General features: G+C 49.7%; 1 protein-coding gene across 7 annotated transcripts in view; it reads right to left on the bottom strand.

Annotated features, from left to right (window-relative positions):
- TCOF1 (treacle ribosome biogenesis factor 1) overlaps positions 1-12,887 on the bottom strand; it is a 42,170-nt gene extending 29,283 nt beyond the window's left edge. For all 7 annotated transcript variants that reach the window (XM_025387649.1, XM_025387650.1, XM_025387651.1 and 4 more), the window contains exons 1-6: positions 12,679-12,887; positions 9,207-9,262; positions 6,132-6,271; positions 2,465-2,538; positions 1,503-1,689; positions 815-888 (exon numbers count right to left, since the gene is read on the bottom strand). In XM_025387649.1, the coding sequence (XP_025243434.1) occupies positions 815-888; positions 1,503-1,689; positions 2,465-2,538; positions 6,132-6,271; positions 9,207-9,262; positions 12,679-12,786 (639 nt within the window). In that variant the 5' untranslated portion in view covers positions 12,787-12,887. The remainder of the gene's footprint in view (positions 1-814; positions 889-1,502; positions 1,690-2,464; positions 2,539-6,131; positions 6,272-9,206; positions 9,263-12,678) is intronic.
- Between the last annotated feature and the right edge of the window lie 4,834 nt (positions 12,888-17,721).

Genomic DNA, 17,721 nt, shown 5'->3' with positions numbered 1-17,721 from the left:
CAGCCTGGGTGACGAGTGAGAACTGTCTTAAAAAAAAAAAAAGATCAATGTTCTTTAAAAGCACCAAATTCTCTTTGCCTCCTTCTCTGCACATGCCATTCCTTCTGCTTACGCCTACTCATCAATGCCAGGTTCCTGCCCCACATGGTTCTCTACATTTCCCCTTCATAGCAGCCATCACCACAGTTAAGTATTTGAGGGACGCTCCCTTGCCCCATGGCACCAGGAACTCTGCCTGTCCTGCTCATCACTATATATTCCCCAGCCCTGCCACTTAGTAGGTACACAATAAAAAGTAACCTGTCAGGACCTTTTCCAGGTCAAAGTTCACAAACCCAAGAGTCCAGCCCAACTCTAGCCAAGTGTCTAGGTCTGGCATTCACCACTGGGCCCAGAACCCTCTCGGCAGCCGCAGCCCTAGCCACACCACAAGATAGCCACACTGTTGCCCCGGGCCCCTGCTCTTGCCCCATTTCCTGTCTGGAATGCCCTGACTCCTCCACACCCCTTCCCAGTGAAGCCCACTGTGCTTTGAGGCCTTGCTCCAGGCCACCTCTCCCAGGAAGCCTTGTCTAGTCTCACAGGCAGGAGGGGGTCCCCCTCCCACCCCCGGGGCTGATCTTACACTCAGAGTGCAGCAAGCAGCACCAGGCTTTTCTCCCTGCCCCTCCCCGGCTGCAGCCTTTCCAGTTCCCGGTCACCCTGCCACAGGTGCTGAACTGATCTGGGCCCACTGGTGTCTGAAGCCCCAGACAGGCTCCTGGGAGGGTTAGAGGCTGGGAGAGGGCAACTCCTAGGGATGGGTGGCAATTACCTCCACATCTGTCTCATCGCTGGAGCTGGAGGTGTCCTCGCTGGAGCTGTCGGCCTGGCCTGCTGACACCATCCCTGAGGGTCGGACACAGAGGGGACTGAGGGACTTCCTTTCCAGCCTCACCTGCCCCTTCCCAGCACCTCGCAACAAACCAGCTGCTCATCAAAGCCAGGTGCTGAGCGCTCACCCTTCACATGCACTGAGCTGTGAAGCCCCCTTCTGAGGTGAGTACCATCATCATCCCTATGCTCCCACACATCTCTGAGGCCCTGGGAAGGGCTGTGAGGGGACCCAACAAGCACACACCAGCAACAGTCTACAGAACCTCCATCCACCATCATATCCACTGATGCAGGCCGGACAGATGTCTACTCTACATAGGAAACAGGCAAACTCAGGCCTTTCAGTTTAGTCTCTGAGCTACCAGTGGTCCCTGTAACTCACCAGGGAGTCATAAAGCAGAAAATGCTCCAACCACTAGATGGGCTGTTCAGCCCGAGGCCAGGTCCCTGTAGCTGACCCTCCCTCATCCAGGGGATGGGAAAATGGCCTAAGGTGCAGGAACCTGGCTGTCATGGAGACAAAACTTTGATTCCAGAAATGTCCCAGAACTTAACAAAGCAATGCCTAGGCTGCCTCACCAGCCCAAGTTCTGGGGACTTGATTCCTAGAGGTGGGGGCTTCTCACCAGGTTTGGCAGCAGCTCCAAAGGCCGGGACACTCCCCTCCTCCTCAGTTTCTGAGACCAACGTAGTATTTGCTGATGGTTCTGCTGACTTCCTGGGAGACTTCCCAGAAAGAAGGTTGGTCACCGTCTTCCCAGTGGCAGGGTGTGGCATGGAGTTCCCAGTCTTGCCGGCTTTCTCTGTCTCTGCCTACAAGAGTGACAGACACATCTGGTATGGCATGGTGAAGTAAGAGCACAGGCCACTTGCATCTGAACCCAATCTTACCACTTCCTAGCTGTGTGGGTTTGGGTAAACTACCCCTTCAATTGGTTTCCTAATCTTTAAAGTGAGGTTAAAAACAGTACCTCCTCTCACCAGACGTGTTGAGAGAACAGAATCCCAGTTCTTGGGACACGGTAGTTATTTACTAAGTGGTAAGTAGCAGTTTGTTGATCTTATCATTATTTCATGATTACTTTGAGACATTGTTGCTAATGCTCCAGGCAATTGCAGAGGCACAATTCTTTATACATGTATGTATCTGACTCTGCTTTCTGGATTATCAGAAAATGACACCCTGTTTTCTGAGCAGTTTCCAGTTTGGAAAATGCTTTTAGAGTTTCAGAACCACAGGTGTCTTGATCACTACGGTGCCTCCACACCTAGCACAGTGCCTGGAACATAACAGGTATTAGTCAAGATCTGTTGAGTGACAGGTGAATGCAGGGATTAAAGAGGAAAGAAATCGCCTATCTCAGGTGTAGAATGTGCCCAGTGGCCCATTGCAGCAGGCATCATCCTCATCTTATAGAAAAGTAAACTGAGGCCCAGAGAGGTGAAGGGAGTAAGATCCCACAACTGGTGACACAGGTTCAGCTCTGAATCCAGGTGGGGCAATTACAACCCTATCCTTCTCTGACAGGAGACTGTCCCCTACCAGGTAAATCCCATAGGCAACAGCTTGGAAAGCAGTCCCACTCACCTTGGCTTTTTCTTTCAGGCTTGATGGCAAGTCCGCCCCCAGGACTGAGGAGTTGGTAGATGCTAGTCTTGGGGCTGCAAGAAACAAACATCTGCTAAAGGAGCCAGATGAGTTTTTCTCATCTATGAATGGCAAACAGGTTTCATCTCACCTAACACTGCTATTGGTATTGGCTGCCTGGTGCTGGCATGAGGATCTGAGGCTGAGCCCAGACTTGCGGGAATGAGCTCTGTGATACATCAGCCAGGTCCACCAGGAGCGAGAGAGAAGAGGATGTACGTGTCTGCATCCCTGATGGATTCCCAACTCCCCTGCAGCATGAGGCATTGAGGCCCTTGGAGGGAAAAGGACTGGCCCACGTTCTCGCTGCCTACTGGGCACTTCACACTGCAATGGGCAATGGGCACCATTCACATAGACCACCACACTGTAGCCCTGAAAGCTGCTTGGCAAAAAGCGGCAGTGGTCAGGCAGGCAGCCAGCCAGCCCCAGGTCCATAGAGAAAGTTGCCTGGAATTCAAATGGCTTCTTAGTGGACAGGTAGCTGAACCATGCCACCTGAGTCCTGTTAGATATTGATATTCACTGATTCTCAGTGCTTTTTTATTACTTACTTAATTAATTTTTTGAGACAGAGTACCACTCTGTCGCTCAGACTAGAGAGCAGTGGCATGATCTCGGCTCACTGCAAGCTCCGCCTCCCGGGGTTCACACCATTCTCCTGCCTCAGCCTCCCGAGTAGCTGGGACTACAGGCGCCCGCCACCATGCCCGACTAATTTTTTGTATTTTTAGAGAGACGGGGTTTCACCATGTTAGCTAGGATGGTCTCCATCTCCTGACCTTGTGATCTGCCCACCTTGGCCTCCCAAAGTGCTAGGATTACAGGTGTGAGCCACTGCGCCCGGCTTCTCAGTGCTTTTATACCAGGGTATTGTCTCCTTAAATCTTAGATTTCCATTGTTAAGGAGAATGTTGCTGAGATGAATGGCATGATCTAATTCTTTTCCTGGCACTTCATCTCTCTCTTTCTATAATTATGGAAAATTTTAAGTAGTAAGTAGGAAGAACCAGGCAGCTCCAACCATTAGCAACTTGTGACCAATCTTCTCATCTCATCTAATACCTCACTCACCCTTCCCCATCAAACATTACTTTGAAGAAAATACCAGATATCCTATCATGTTGCCCACAAATACTTCAGCATGATTCTCTCTCAATGAGGACCCTTTTAAAAATTTTTTTGAGACAGGGTCTTGCTCTGCTGCCCAGGCTGGAGTACGGTGGCACATTCATAGCTCACTGCAACTTCCAATGCCTGGGCTCACGTGATCCTCCTACCTCAGCCTCCCGAGTAGCTGGGACCACCAGTGCATGCCAGCATGCCCAGCTAATTTTCTTATTTTTCGCAGAGATGGGGTCTCACTATGTTGCTCAGGATGCCAAAGAGGACTCCTTCCTTTTTTTTTTTTTTTTTGAAACAGTCTTGCTTTGTTGCCCAGGCTGGAGTGCAATGGCACGGTCATGGCTCACTGCAGCCTTGACCTCCTGGGCTCAAGTAATCCTCCCACCTCAGGCCTCCCAGGCAGCTGAAACTATAGGCACATGCCACTATGCCCGGCTAAATTTTAAATTTTTTGTAGAGACAGGGTTTTGCCATGTTGCCCAGGCTGGTCTGCAACCCCTGGGCTCAAGTGATCCTTCTACCTAGACCTCCCAAAGTGCTGGGATTACCAGTGTAAGCCACCATGCCCAACCCAATGAGGACTTTTTAAAAAATAAAATTACAGGCCGGGCGCGGTGGCTCAAGCCTGTAATCCCAGCACTTTGGGAGGCCGAGACGGGCGGATCACGAGGTCAGGAGATCGAGACCATCCTGGCTAAGACAGTGAAACCCCATCTCTACTAAAAAAAATACAAAAAACGAGCCGGGCGATGTGGCGGGCTCCTGTAGTCCCAGCTACTCGGGAGGCTGAGGCAGGAGAATGGTGTAAACCTGGGAGGTGGAGCTTGCAGTGAGCTGAGATCCGGCCACTGCACTCCAGCCTGGGCAACAGAGCGAGACTCCCTCTCAAAAAAAAATAAAAATAAATAAATAAATAAAAATAAAAAAAAATAAAATTACATACTCGGGAGGCTGAGGCAGGAGGATCACTTGAGGTTAGGAGTTCCAGTCTAGGCAACATGGCAAGACCTCATCTCAAAAAAAGCCTCAAACAAACAAAAAAAAATGTAATTGCACTTACATTATCACAGCTTATAAAATTGATTAATACCAAATAGTCAATCAGTATGAAATTTTACCATTTGTGTTTCAAATAGCATGCACGTCTGTACATATGCATGTATGAATACATGTTAGAATGACTATAGAGGCAAAGGAGGAAGTTTTAAAGGCTGCCTACCAGGAGATGCACTTAGGAATGATGGGGAACAGGGTAGGAGAACAAGAAACCTTTAATTTTTCTTCTATACATTCTTCTGCAATTCAAAGTGAACTCGTTTTGCATTTATAATGTAAAATTAAGTGATATATAATCTATATCCAGGGCGCAGTGGCTCATGCCTGTAATCCCAGCCCTTTGGGAGGCCAAGGTGGGCAGATCACCTGAGGTCAGGAGTTTGAGACTAGTCTGGCTAACATCGTGAAACCCTGTCTCTACTGGGAAAAAAAAAAAAAACCCACAAAATTAGCTGGGAGTAGTGGTGCACGCCTGTAGTCCCAGCTACGCGGGAGGCTGAGGCAGGAGAATCACTTGAACCCAGTGGGTGGGAGTTGCTCTGAGCTGACATCATGCAATTGTATTCCAGCCTGGGTGACAAGAGTGAAACTCCATCTCAAAAAAATAATAATAAAAGATATATCCAGTATGATCTCAAACACTTTAAAAGCAGGCTCAGGAAGCTGGGCATGGTGGTATGTACATGTAATTCCAACTACTTAAGAGGTTAAGGCAGGAGGACTGCTTGAGCTCAGGAGTTCAAGACCAGCCTGGGCAACATGGCGAGACCTCGTCTTGAAAAATAAAAAGTAAGTATTAAGAGATTTGTCTTGTATGTAAGCAAAAGAAGATAATATGATGCACAGGAGACACAGCAATTCCTCTGTAGAGTTATGGCTGCTATTGGGGAAAGTACAAGGAGCCCTGGGACCTTAGGGGAAGAAGGGGCTATAAAAGCTTTGACTGAGTTACTCCTGCAAACGGCGTAAAACCAGTACCTAGTACAGCCTTCCAGTGCTAATGGGTACAATTCTAAAAACATGAAGGTCAGCAATTCCTGAAGCATCCCACAGGTCACACAGAAAATGTGTCCGCTAGGTGCCTTCTGAAATCCCTCCAGCAGTACTTCTGAACATGTGTCTTCTTTCCAGCCAATAAGAATCACCTGGGAGCCTGTAACAGGATAGCTCCCGGGCCCCGTACACCAAACGAGACTGGAAGGATCCATCTGGTTGTTTTGGTTTGGCCTTGCATCCCCAGAGCCTGGAGATACAATGCCTGGCACAGAGGAAGGGCTCAAATACCGCCAAAGATAGGTGGTGCCCTCCCAATTTTCTCCCTAGGGTCTTTTAGGTCTTCCAGTGATAAGAGAAGAAGCTGGAGGTAGACTCTACCCTAGAACAATCAATATTCCACAGCCTGTTCCCAAAGCTGCAAGGCTCTTACTGGCTTTGGCGGTTTCAGCTTCTGCTTCCTCCTCCTCTTCCGAGCTCTCTGAGGTGCTGATGGGGTCTGACACACGGGTCTTCTTAGCTTGCAGTGCCGCATCTTCCTCTGCCTTCCGCTTCCGACCAAGCTCTGAGGTTCTGCAGGACAAGGGTGACGGTCTATACCAACTGGGTGACAGAACAACTCCACAAGATTTGACTAGACCTTCCCACATCCTTCCAGCTCTTCAAGGCAATATGCATAGAATCTAAACAGTGGTGAAAACACAGTATAGATACAATTTTGTATTCTGCATTTTCACTCACTTCATAAAGTGCTTTTACAATTCTTGATTAGTCTTTAAAATAATCAGGAATGCTGGATAATGGTATATAACAGCTGCAGCAGCTACCAGTCTTTAAGTGATAGGGGCTGACCCACGCAGGCACCTCACAGAACCGCCCAGGCTCTTCCTCCTGCAGAACGTGCTGTGTGGACCGTGCCTTCTTGGAAGACTCTGCCCAGGTCCTTGTCCTTCATGTCTCAACTTTAATGTTGCCTCCCCAGAGAGGCCCTCGATGATTGCGCCCCTCCCCCAAGCCATGCTCTGCCCTGTGATCCTGTTTCATTTTCTTTAGAGCTTTTCTCTATCTCCTGTTATTTTACTTACTTCCTAGACTCCTCCCCTACACAGAAAGGCCCAGGGAGGGGGGCAGCTGGCAGCTCACTACAGTAGCCTCAGTGCCTTGTACATGTCTCAAAAACTGAACAGCTAAGTGACTTGCTCATGGCAAAGTAAGTCTGGGGCATGGGTAGGATAAGCACCTAGGTGGCTGGGCCCCTGGACTTTCAAGTCTCATGCCCGTTGACCCCCATTCCAGGGAGTCACTGTCCAGGCCCCAGGTTTCCCAGCCGCGATGGACTCTGTTCTATTATGGTTTGGGATGTGACACTCGGGTCTCCTGTTCCCACGAAAACCACTTGTCAGGATTCTCCTTTAAAAACAGGTTTCATTTTTACATGTACCAATTTATTCTGCCTCTTTTCCCCCAACAAAAATGCTGAGCAGGGATTTTTCTCTGGTTTGTTCCCAGTTATATCAAGAATATTGCCTGGGTTGTTGTAGGTGCTCAATAAATACTCGGGGGTGGGGGTGGGGGCCGCAGTGTAGGAAGTAGGGAGCCTCCAACCAGTAGTTTTAGCACTTTATATGGACCACTGTGTCTAACCCTCACAATGCAATGAGATAATTGCCATCATTATTTTCATTTTATAGGTGAAGACACAGACTCAGGGAGGCCAAGAAATCCACTCAAGGTCATACATACAGCTAGTTGCTGGGTTTGAACTCTGCAGGGAATTGCTAGGCTACGCTGCCTTCGGTGGGTTTGAGGTCCTTGTCCCACACTCAGCACCCCTCACCCATAGAAGGGGCCGGTGGCAGGGAAAAGTGTGCAGAGCAGCTCACTGAAGCAGTTTTCTGGGGGAAGGAAGTACTACGAATAACACCCACACATCTGGGCAAGTCAGGGTGAGGAAGTGTGGGCTGTAACCTGTACTCTAAGCTCTCCTTAGCAGCAGAGGACAGCCAAGAACTGAGGTCTGGCAGGGTTTTCAATGATCTTAGCTCTCCACCAGAGGCTGTAATCCCTTCCACACCATTTCTGCCTTTGTTTACACACCTCCAATGACAGGGAGCTCATCACTTCCACTGTAGCCTACCTCATTTTTAGATAGCTCTGATGTCGTTATACTCAGAAGCTGAAACCTGTCTTCCTGAAGCAGGTATATTTGGGGCCCACTTCTGTCTCCAGGGCCTCAGAGAATGCACTATTCTTGGTCCTCAAAGATGTGCAGTGGTCCCTCACACCCCTCTCCTGCCTCCTTTCCACCCAAGGCAATTCAATCCTCTCTACCATGCCTCATGGGATGTGTCTGCACATCCTTCACTCCTTTAGTCAGCCGTGGTCAGGCCAGTGCATGAAGATGACGCAATTACTCTCTCCATTTTCTAACCATTCCTCTGTTGATACATCCTTGGATGATTCCCCCTTCCTTGAAGAGTACTTAAATTTTATATGTTTAAAAGGCATCTCACACTCAACATGTCATTGAAGTCTTTCCCCTTCAAACGGGGTTCCCTTCAAGCTCTATGCATGGGTATACAAGCCAGACGTGGAGTCAATCAGATACTTCCTCTCCCACCCATCCACAGGCCCTGGTTTCATCCCTAGGATTCTTGGGAATCCACTGTGTACCCCGTTCTCCCTGTGTCAAGCCCCATCAGCTCTTGCCTGGATGATGGTGTCCATGGCCCGACCAGTCTCACCACGGTGCAGAGTGATCTCCTCACTTTTTCACCCTACCATGGCCCCGCTGCTCTTGGATAAAGACAAAATTCCTCACCATGGATAACCAGCCCACGTGTGGCTATCCATGCGATAACCTAGCCCCATCTGTACTGTCCGCCAGCCACAGGACTTAGCATGAGCAATTTCCACTGGCAGGTACGTTCCACCTGCCGCTCTCTACCTACTGCATAGTTCACTCCTCCAATTCCTGCAGCTCTCAAGTCAAAGATCACCTCAGGGAAGCTTCCCCTGGACCCCCAAATGAAGCCAGGCTTACCCATTTATGTGGCTGTGACAACAGTTTCCTCTCTTTTGTAATCCTTACTACCACTGTAATTTAACATTCATTTGCTTCATTCTTTGACTCATGCCTACCTCCTTGGCTATGATGTCAGCTGCTGGAAAGAAGGAACCATGTCTGTCTCACTCGTGACAATATTTGCATACTAAGAATAGGACTTGGCTTTCAGGAGGTGCTCAATAAACATTTGTTGGTCAACTGAATAACAAGCCGGTGAGAAGCTCTTGTTCTTAAGAGATCACAGCTCTCAGTGTGCCCTCCCACTACCAGATATCCACACAGAAATACCCATCCATGTGATGTGAGCTAGCTTTCTGGAGGCAACAGTGGTGCCCAGAGTGGGCTACGGGGACAGATCTCAGACCAGACAGGTATCCCAGCTTATTCCAAGCTGAGTTGCTTGGGGTGTCCCTACTCCACCCTGTTGGCCCCACCACTTACTGTTGCCAGTGTGTATAGATGTCCAGAAGGGTTACGGGTTGAGCCAGGAAACACTTCTGCAGAGAGGTAAAGAGAAAGCCACAATTAACCCCCAGCACAGTAAGGATCCTCCTTGGGCCCAACTCTCCCCAAACTCATGACTTGCACAGACAGGTGGTTCAGAAGAGGGTCTTTTTGGCTAGGCACGGTGGCTCATACCTGTAATCTCAGCACTTTGGGAGGCTGAGGCAGGAAGATCACTTGAGCCCAGGAATTCAAGACCAGTCTGGGCAACATAGTGAGACTGTCTCTACAAAAAAATTTTAAAATTAGCTGAGAATGGTGGCATGCACTGGTGGTCCCACCTACTCAGAAGGCTGAGGTGGGAGGATCACTTGAGCCCAGGATATCGAGGCCGTGGTGAGCCATGCTCGCGCCACTGTACTTCAGCCTGGGCAACAGAACAAGACCCTTTCTTTAAAAAAAGGGTGATGGGCCCTAAGACGTTATCTATGCTTTTCCCATTCTCTCTGAACCTGACATGCTCAGGGAAGTATGTCTGTTTGGCCCTGCCATTTCTGTCCAAAACCTTCCAGAGACAAGATGGACAACTAATCCCAGCTAAAACCTTTTAAGACAACATGGTGAGAGGCCCCTTTGAAAGGCCAGAGTTGGAATGTTCCAAGCTAGCATCTATCCAGCTCCCAGTCTCTCTGGCACTATCCATGCCTAGAGGCTATGAGACAGGTTTTTTCCCAACTTTAACCTTTAAAAAAGCTTTCAAAGACCTGGCCAGCCAATCTTCCAAAAGCTCGAACCACAGCCCAGACACCTGAGGCATCCAGGTGGCATGACCACAGTCCACTACTCTGCAGGGAAAAGACTGGGCCCAAATGGTACCAGTACCTTGGTGGAAGCAGACAGAACCAGGTGGAATCCAGGCCTTTGGAGCAGAGGCCAGAGGGCCCACCACTATCTCTGTAAATGTCAAGAAGCCAGGATATCAAGTACTCCAATGAGGCTAAGCAATGTGGGGCATGGGTGGACTGAACTAATCTCGTCACCTCTTCAAACTTCAGGTTTCTTCTTCTTAACATGGGGCAACAGCGATACCCACCTTGCAGGCTGCTATCTGGTTTGAATAAGACCATCTGTCAGTGCCCAGCAGTGAGCTGGTAACACTAAGACTTCAAAGTCAGTTTCCCTCTGCTCCACCTCAGGCAAAGTGTCCTCCTTGCTGTCCTCAAATGTGTCAGGCCACCCTGCCTCTAACAGGGCCTTGCTATTCTTGTTGTCTGGAATGTTCTCTCTCCTGTTAACTACATAGCTCACTCCCTCATTTCCTTCAGGTCTCTGCCCAAGTGACACCTTCTCAATGAGACTTCCCTGACTGCCCTACTTATAACTGAACTCAGACATCCCTTATCCCCCTTGCCTGCCTTATTTTACAGTAAGCACCAACCATCACTGGATACACTATATCACTAACTTATTAAACTTTTTCTATTTGTTACCTGTCTGCTCCTACTAGAATGTGTGCTCCACAAGGGCAGGATATTTCTGCTCCAATGAAGATGGGTACTAGCTCTTGCTCCCCTTATCTGTGAAGTACTATAACTGCAGTAGGAAGAGCAAGTGAGGTTCAGAGAGAGTGGGAAAAGCATAGATAACGTCTTAGGGCCCATCACCCTTTAGTCCCTCCCGGAGGTTCTGAGAGCAAGCATTAGGAACAGAGCCTACACCATAGGGCAAAGGGATCTGACTACTCAGGATACCCTCTTACCAGCTCAAAACTCTCCATTGGTTTACCACTGCTTTTCCAAGGAAGATCAAACTGCCCACCAGACCACTCCAGTCAGCCCCTGCCTCCATCTCCCCAGGGGCATCTGGCCGTTGTACTCCACACTTCAGCTGCTATGGACACATTTTTTTTTTTTCTTTTCAGATGGAGTCTCGCTTTGTCGCCCAGGATGAAGTGCAGTGGCTCAACCTCAGCTCACTGCAACCTCTGCCTCCTGGGTTCAAGTGATTCTCCTGCCTCAGCCTCCCGAGTAACTGGGACTACAGGTGAACGCCACCATGTCTGGCTAATTTTTGCATTTTTAGTAGAGACAGGGTTTCACCATGTTGGTCAGGCTGGTTTTGAACTCCTGGCCTCAAGTGATCCGCCTGCCTTGGCCTCCCAAAGTGCTGGGATTACAGGAGTGAGCTATGTCATCTGGCCTGCTATGGACTTTAAAAAAAATTTTTTTTTGAGACAGTGTCTTGCTGTTGCCCAGGATGGAGTATGGTGGCATGATCATGGCTCATACTGTATCCTCAAACTCCTGGGCTCCAGAGAGTGGACTTTCTTGAGGCTAGTGTGTACACAAGTTCCCTCCCACCAGAAGGCATTTACAATTTACACCTCAGCTATTCCTGACCAGGGCAATCTGCCATCCGTCTCTTCTTTTTTTTTTTTTTTGAGATGGAGTCTGGCTTTATCACCCAGGCGGGAGTGCAGTGGCAGAGTCTTGGCTCATTGCAACCTCTGCCTCCGGGGTTCAAGCAATTCTAGTGCCTCAGTCACATGAGTAGCCAGGATTACAGGCGTGCACCACCACGCCCGGCTAATTTTTGTATTTTTAGTAGAGACGGGGTTTCACCATGTTGGCCAGGCTGGTCTCGAACTCCTGACCTCAAGTGATCCACCCACCTCAGCCTCCCTAAGTGCTGGGATTACAGGCGTGAGCTACCGTGCCCGGCCCATCCCTCTCATTCTTAACACTTATTGTAGTGCTAAGTATATAGTTGCTTTTGTGATTCTTTGATTTGTCTACCTTACTAGAGTGTAAGCTCCAGGAGACCTGGGAGACGGTGCTCACCATCACTTCGTACTGCTCGTTTATCCATTTCACACGGTTTTTGGTGCCCATGAACCAGACACCATTCGAACACCAGGAAGCGCCCCGAGTACCGGATTAATCAACCAAGTAAGAAATGACTGTACCACGAGTTCGACTCCCAAAGCTGTTCGTCTCAGTACAGGCAATCGCTAAAGGCCTCAGTTCCAGCTCAACTAAGGGGCTGTGGGGTCCCTTCTCCAGGCGCTCCCCCGAGGGGCTGGTTGCAATCCACTCCCGAGACTCGCAGCAACCTCCTCGTCCCAGGGGGGCCGCGCTGCGCCTAGCCACGTGGCGAGAGACTTAGGAAACTTAAAACACCCGCTACCAGGAAGGGGGTGGAGGTAAGGGACGCGGGAATTACAAAGTTCGGCCCCTGCGAGCACACTTTCTGGCCCAACCCACTGCACAGATGAGGAAAGTGAGGCCCAGGGGAACTGAAGTCGCAGTGGGGAGGCAGAGATTGCGGCTCCTCTGGAACCCCTGGCCCGCGCAGTCGAGCACTGCGGGACCCGGCTCCGGGCGCCCGCCGGGTCGCCTGGGGACGGGGCGCGGGCCTCTGATCTCCACATCTTGCACGCGGCCCTCGCACACGGCCCATGAACGCTTACCTGGCCGCTCTGCTCCTTCACTTCCCGCGCCGCACGCACATAGCCAGCCCGCAGCAGATGGTGGTAGATCAGGGGAAGTAGCTCCCGCCGCTTCCTGGCCTCGGCCATGCCCGCGACCCCCGGACGGCCGGCTACCTGCACGCCCCGCCTTAGTCCCCGCCTGCCACTTCCCTCGCGCCCTAAGACCTCGCGCGCCCCACTTCCGGCTCCTCTTTAGCTCCGGCCGCGCGGCGCGCCGGGAAACGTAGTCTCCTCTCCAGGAGTGGCCGGCCCCGCCCCTCAAAGCGAAAGGGGCGGAGACTCGTGGGCAACAAGACCGCCCATTGGCGCTGAGCAGGCGGGGCTAGACAGGGACCCGCCCCCGGGCCCGGCCGTGACATGGATGACTCTTTTAATCTTTCCGGCTGGCTCCTTGAAGAGATTTGTCTTCCTTGTTAATTCTCTGATGGCTGGGTCTGCGTTTTACTCGTCTCTGAACTCCCTAATCTGGATCTTTCTCTAGATCCGAACTTCGTACTGCCATTATCTGCTCGTTTATCCATTTCACACGGTTTTTGGTGCCCATGAACCAGACACGAGTTGTCAGGTTATTCATTCATTCATTCGCTAATTAAACAAATCTGTAGTAAGCACTGTAACTTGGGCTAGCACCGGGCTAGGCTAGGGGGATTCAGAAGATGCATAATACATGGCGGTTGCCCTCAAAGCTCACCGAGACGACTGTCCGTAACCAAGCAACTATAGTTCAATATCTGGTGTGCATTGTCAGCGACAGATGCGGCCTATGGGCGCCCCAAGGAGGGGCACCAAACCCCAAAGAGATATCTAAGCTGAGGCATAAAGACACCTGAAATTGCTGGGTGCAAAGGAGAGGACTGGCAGAGGGTACTGCTTGAGTCTAGGCATGAGAAAACACCCTGCTATTGCCTGGGAACCCTAAACCCAGAACTCCCAGTCTGCGCTGCTGGGCTGTGGAGGTGGGGTGGGGTGAGGTGGGGAAGAGGGAACAAATGAGGGCCCATGAGGATGAAGAAGTAGACAAGGTCTGCCACACCCCCACCCTGAACGGAGTCTGGACTTTGCTCTGAGGGCATTAGATAGTCTCTGACTGGCTTTTCAAAGGAGGTTGACCTTGTTTTGTGTTTTTAAAAGATTGCTAAAACCAAAGCACATACTATTAATACTAAATGTGAGGCTGTTGTAGTTGTTAAGGGAAGGTTGGCAGGGAAAAGGTGAGGTAGGCTGGAGAATGTTAGAGTCAGTTGTTCTTAACTTCATGGACCCATTGAGAATCTGATGGCAGCATGTTTCTTACCAGTGCAGGAGTCCCTAACCCTAGGAGGTCCAGGTATGTGCTTATGTTTGTCTTGAACTTGAATGGAAAATGTTATGTGTCTGTACACATTCAACATTTCCGATTTTCTTGAGCAAATATTTATTGAGCACCTACCATCGGGGATGGAATAGTCTCTACTCCTATAGAGCTTACAGTCTAATGGAGGAGACTAATAGTCATACAATACAGTGTTACAAACAGCGGGTAAGTGCCGGAAGGAAAAAGATAGTGTTTTCTTATGTAATAATATAGTGTTTAAAAGCTGCACTGGAGTCACACTGCCTGGGTTCAAATTCTGGCTTTGCCTCATTAGGTGACTTTGGGCAAGTTACATAACTTCGCTGTGACTCAGTTTCTTTATCTGTACAATGGAGATAATTATAATTTCTACCTCATTGGGTTGTCATAAGGAGTAAATGAATTCTCAGCAGAAATGCTTGGAGGAGCTCTGAACAATAGCGCTCTGTGTGTGCGTGTGTGCTATTATTGTGAAAGCATATAACAGGAAGGAAGGATCTATTTTTTTCTTGGGAGTTAGGGAAGGATTCCCTGAGAAATTGATGGTTATGAGGAAACCAGAACTATGTGTAAGGGAGAGTAGGGGAGAAGAAACCTGAGCAGAGGGAAGAACCTGTGCAAAGGGCCTAGGGCAGAAGGTACAGCTGAGAGAATAGACAAGAAAAGGCCTTTGTAGCATGGCCCAGAGGGAGAGCAGGGGAACTGGGGAGTGTAGAAGGTGGGCAGAGGGCAGACTCCATGTGAAGGACTGGGCACATCAGGTTTTTTTTCTCCATCCTAAGAGCCATTGGAAGCCACTGACGGTGTAAGCCCAAGAGGTACAGGATGAAATCTGAATTTTACTGTGACCTGTGTGCCTGCCCAGTGGAGAGTGGAGTGTGTCTAGTGGGTATGAGTAGATGTGGGAAGACAAGCCAGGGTTAGGAGTGCAGGCAGGCATCCAGGGAGAAGACAGTATGTGTGTCGGGGGCGGGGGAGGGGGTGAAGTGGTAGGGGAGGGGGTGGGGGGGCAGGGCGGGGGGGTGCTGGTGGCAGTGGAGTTGGAGAGCAGTGGAAGGTTCCCAGAGTTAATCAGGAACTAAAGTTGTCACAGAGGTGTGTTGGAATGTGAGGGGAAGGAAGAGGCAATGTCAGAATGGACCTTGAGGTTTCTGTGCAAACAAGTAGGCAGTATCTTTCACTGAGATAGAAAAAACTGGAAGAGGATTGAGACGGGGGTGGTTTGATTGAGGAGAGGAGGATGTGGACAGAGAGGTGAAAGTATATATTCTACATTAGACATCTTGAGCTTGAAATGCCTTACAGTCACCATGTGCAGATGTCGAGAAGGTTCTTGGAAACCTGGGTTTGGACGTGGCGTGGAGGTCTGGGCTAGAGATGAAGATGAGAAGTTGTCGATAGAGAGATGATAACTGCAGCTGTGGATGAGAAGAAGCTTGCCCAGGGCGAAGAATGTGGAGAGAGAAGAGAGATGGCCCAGGACGAAGGTTTGAGGTACATCTACAGATTAGGGCTGTGTACACAAGGATCTCCTGCAAAGGCTGATCAGGAGTGGCTGGACAGGCTGGAGAAAGCCCAGGAGAGTGGGCTTATGGAAGGAGGCCAAGGGAGACATTTTAGGAAGCTGTGAAGACTTGATGGAGGGAAATGCTCTGGGGGGTCAGATAGGAGGAGGGTGCAGCCCTGGGCTTTGGCTTATGGACAGGTGTGGAGACTGTTGGGGCCTTAGGGAGGGCTATTTATGTGTGGCATGATGGAGGGGGTCAGATGGCAGTGGTCTGATGAGTGCAGGAGGGATGAGGGAGGCAGTGGGTCTTTCGAGATGATTTTGTGTAAAAAGGACGAGAAAGATAAAGTGATAGGTCCAATATGTATGTTAGGGGAGGTGTGTTTTAAAGTAGAAGAAACCTGAGATTTGTTTAAAAGTGAATGGCAGATCCAGGAGAGACAGGTTAATCAAGAGTGTAAGAAATAGGGGAGATAATCAGTGAGTACAGTTCTCTCAAGCATGTGCGAGGGGCTGGGATCAGGCATGTGGGTGGGGGGGGTTGGTCTTGGGGAGGAGGAGGGATGAGTTCTCTAGAACCCAAAAGCAGGAACAAAGAGAGGATGGGTGCAGATGTAGATGTAGGTTTATAGTGGGATGTTAAGGGAGATTTCATTTTGAGCTTCTATTTTTTCTGCAAAGTGGGAGGCAAGGTCTTCTGCTGAGAATGAAGAAGAGGTGGTGAGGAGTTTGAAAGAAGGAGAATGATCATTCAGAGTGTTGAGAAGCAACTTGCCCACAAAATCCCCAATTGCCTGACAGTCTTGGCTCCCCAGTTGAGGTTGGTGGTCCTTAGTGTATGTGTGTCTCGTCCTGTCCTGCTGAGTGAAATCCTCCATCAGGGCTCAGCTACCCAGCTGCAGGCTGGGAGGATGTATGTACACAGTGGGATTTATCCAGGCCTAGGGCTTTGCCAGATGGGTAGGGAAAAAACGGTACAGGGGTCTAAAGTGTTGGCAAAGAGATGCTAAAATTCTGGGTCCTGGGATCTAGGCTGGGTAGTGAGGGAAGCAAGGCAGATGGGGTGTTTGCAGGGAGAGAGTGGAACCCTTTATGGGCCAGGCCTTATGAGGTTGGGAGCCCTGAGATCAGAGAGGGCTGGGAGCTGGAACTGGTGGTGACACCCAGTTTCCGCTTGGGTGGCTGGATGGGTGATGAATATACATGATGAGCATACAAACCATTGTGAGATCTAAGATTTTTTTCCACCAACACCTCCAGGAACCAGTTTTCATTTCCTTGAGGGCATCAAGGCCCCACTTGAGAATGCATGCCTTAGTAGAATGTAAACTCCCTGAAGGCAGACTTACCTTTGCCTTGTTGGTTGCATTATTTCCAACATTTTGCACAGTGCCTGCACAGAGCAGGCACTTAATAAGTATTGGCAAGGGCAGGAATGGTTACAGACCTCTCCGGAAGAAGAAGGGAGGGCAGGGCAGGCAAGGAGCTCACTGAGTCTAGGCCTGGAGGCAGCAGTGTGGAAGGCTGTGGAAGGCAGTGGGGAAGGAACTGGACTGTGCATCCTTGGCTGACCCTGGAAGAAATGCAGAACTGGAATTAAATTAAAGAAGGAAAACAAAGCCGCACCAGGATGGTCTAATACCTTCTGTCTGGCAACAGGTTGTTTGTTTTCGTTTTGCTCCTAATAAAATTCATTGTCGGCACTTATTCTTTGTCCTCGGCTCCTGGGAGGCTGCCTCTTCTGTGGACAATTTCTTTATTTCCCTCATTTTCCAAATCATACCCTTCACTGAATTGCCTCAGGGCCCAAGCACAAAATTAGAACATTACACTGATAAAATATAACATGGCAACAATTAAGACAGCAGCAAACAAAACAGTGCATTAAAAAAAAAAAAAAAAAAGCCTCAGAGCATTTCTCTACCAGTAAGAGAAAATGCCTTTGTTAGTGGTAGAAGCCAGATGCTCCCAGACCACTGCACTGCGAGTGCCTCTAGGGGAAGCAACATGCTTTAGTCACCTTGGATTCCCAAGCAGGGCACGGCGAGGTCACTCAGGAAATAAATGAAGGAAGAATGAACAACAGAAGAGAAGGAAGGTCAACAGATGGGACACTCTACCTGCCTCACCCAGCAGGAATGGCTCTGACACAGAGGTGGGAGGTAGCAGGGATACAGGGGAA

Source organism: Theropithecus gelada, chromosome 6, assembly GCF_003255815.1.
Source record: "Theropithecus gelada isolate Dixy chromosome 6, Tgel_1.0, whole genome shotgun sequence".
Taxonomy (NCBI): Eukaryota; Metazoa; Chordata; class Mammalia; order Primates; family Cercopithecidae; genus Theropithecus; species Theropithecus gelada.
The sequence above is the reverse complement of the archived record's forward strand: the minus strand, read 5'-3'. Positions and strand labels throughout refer to the sequence as shown.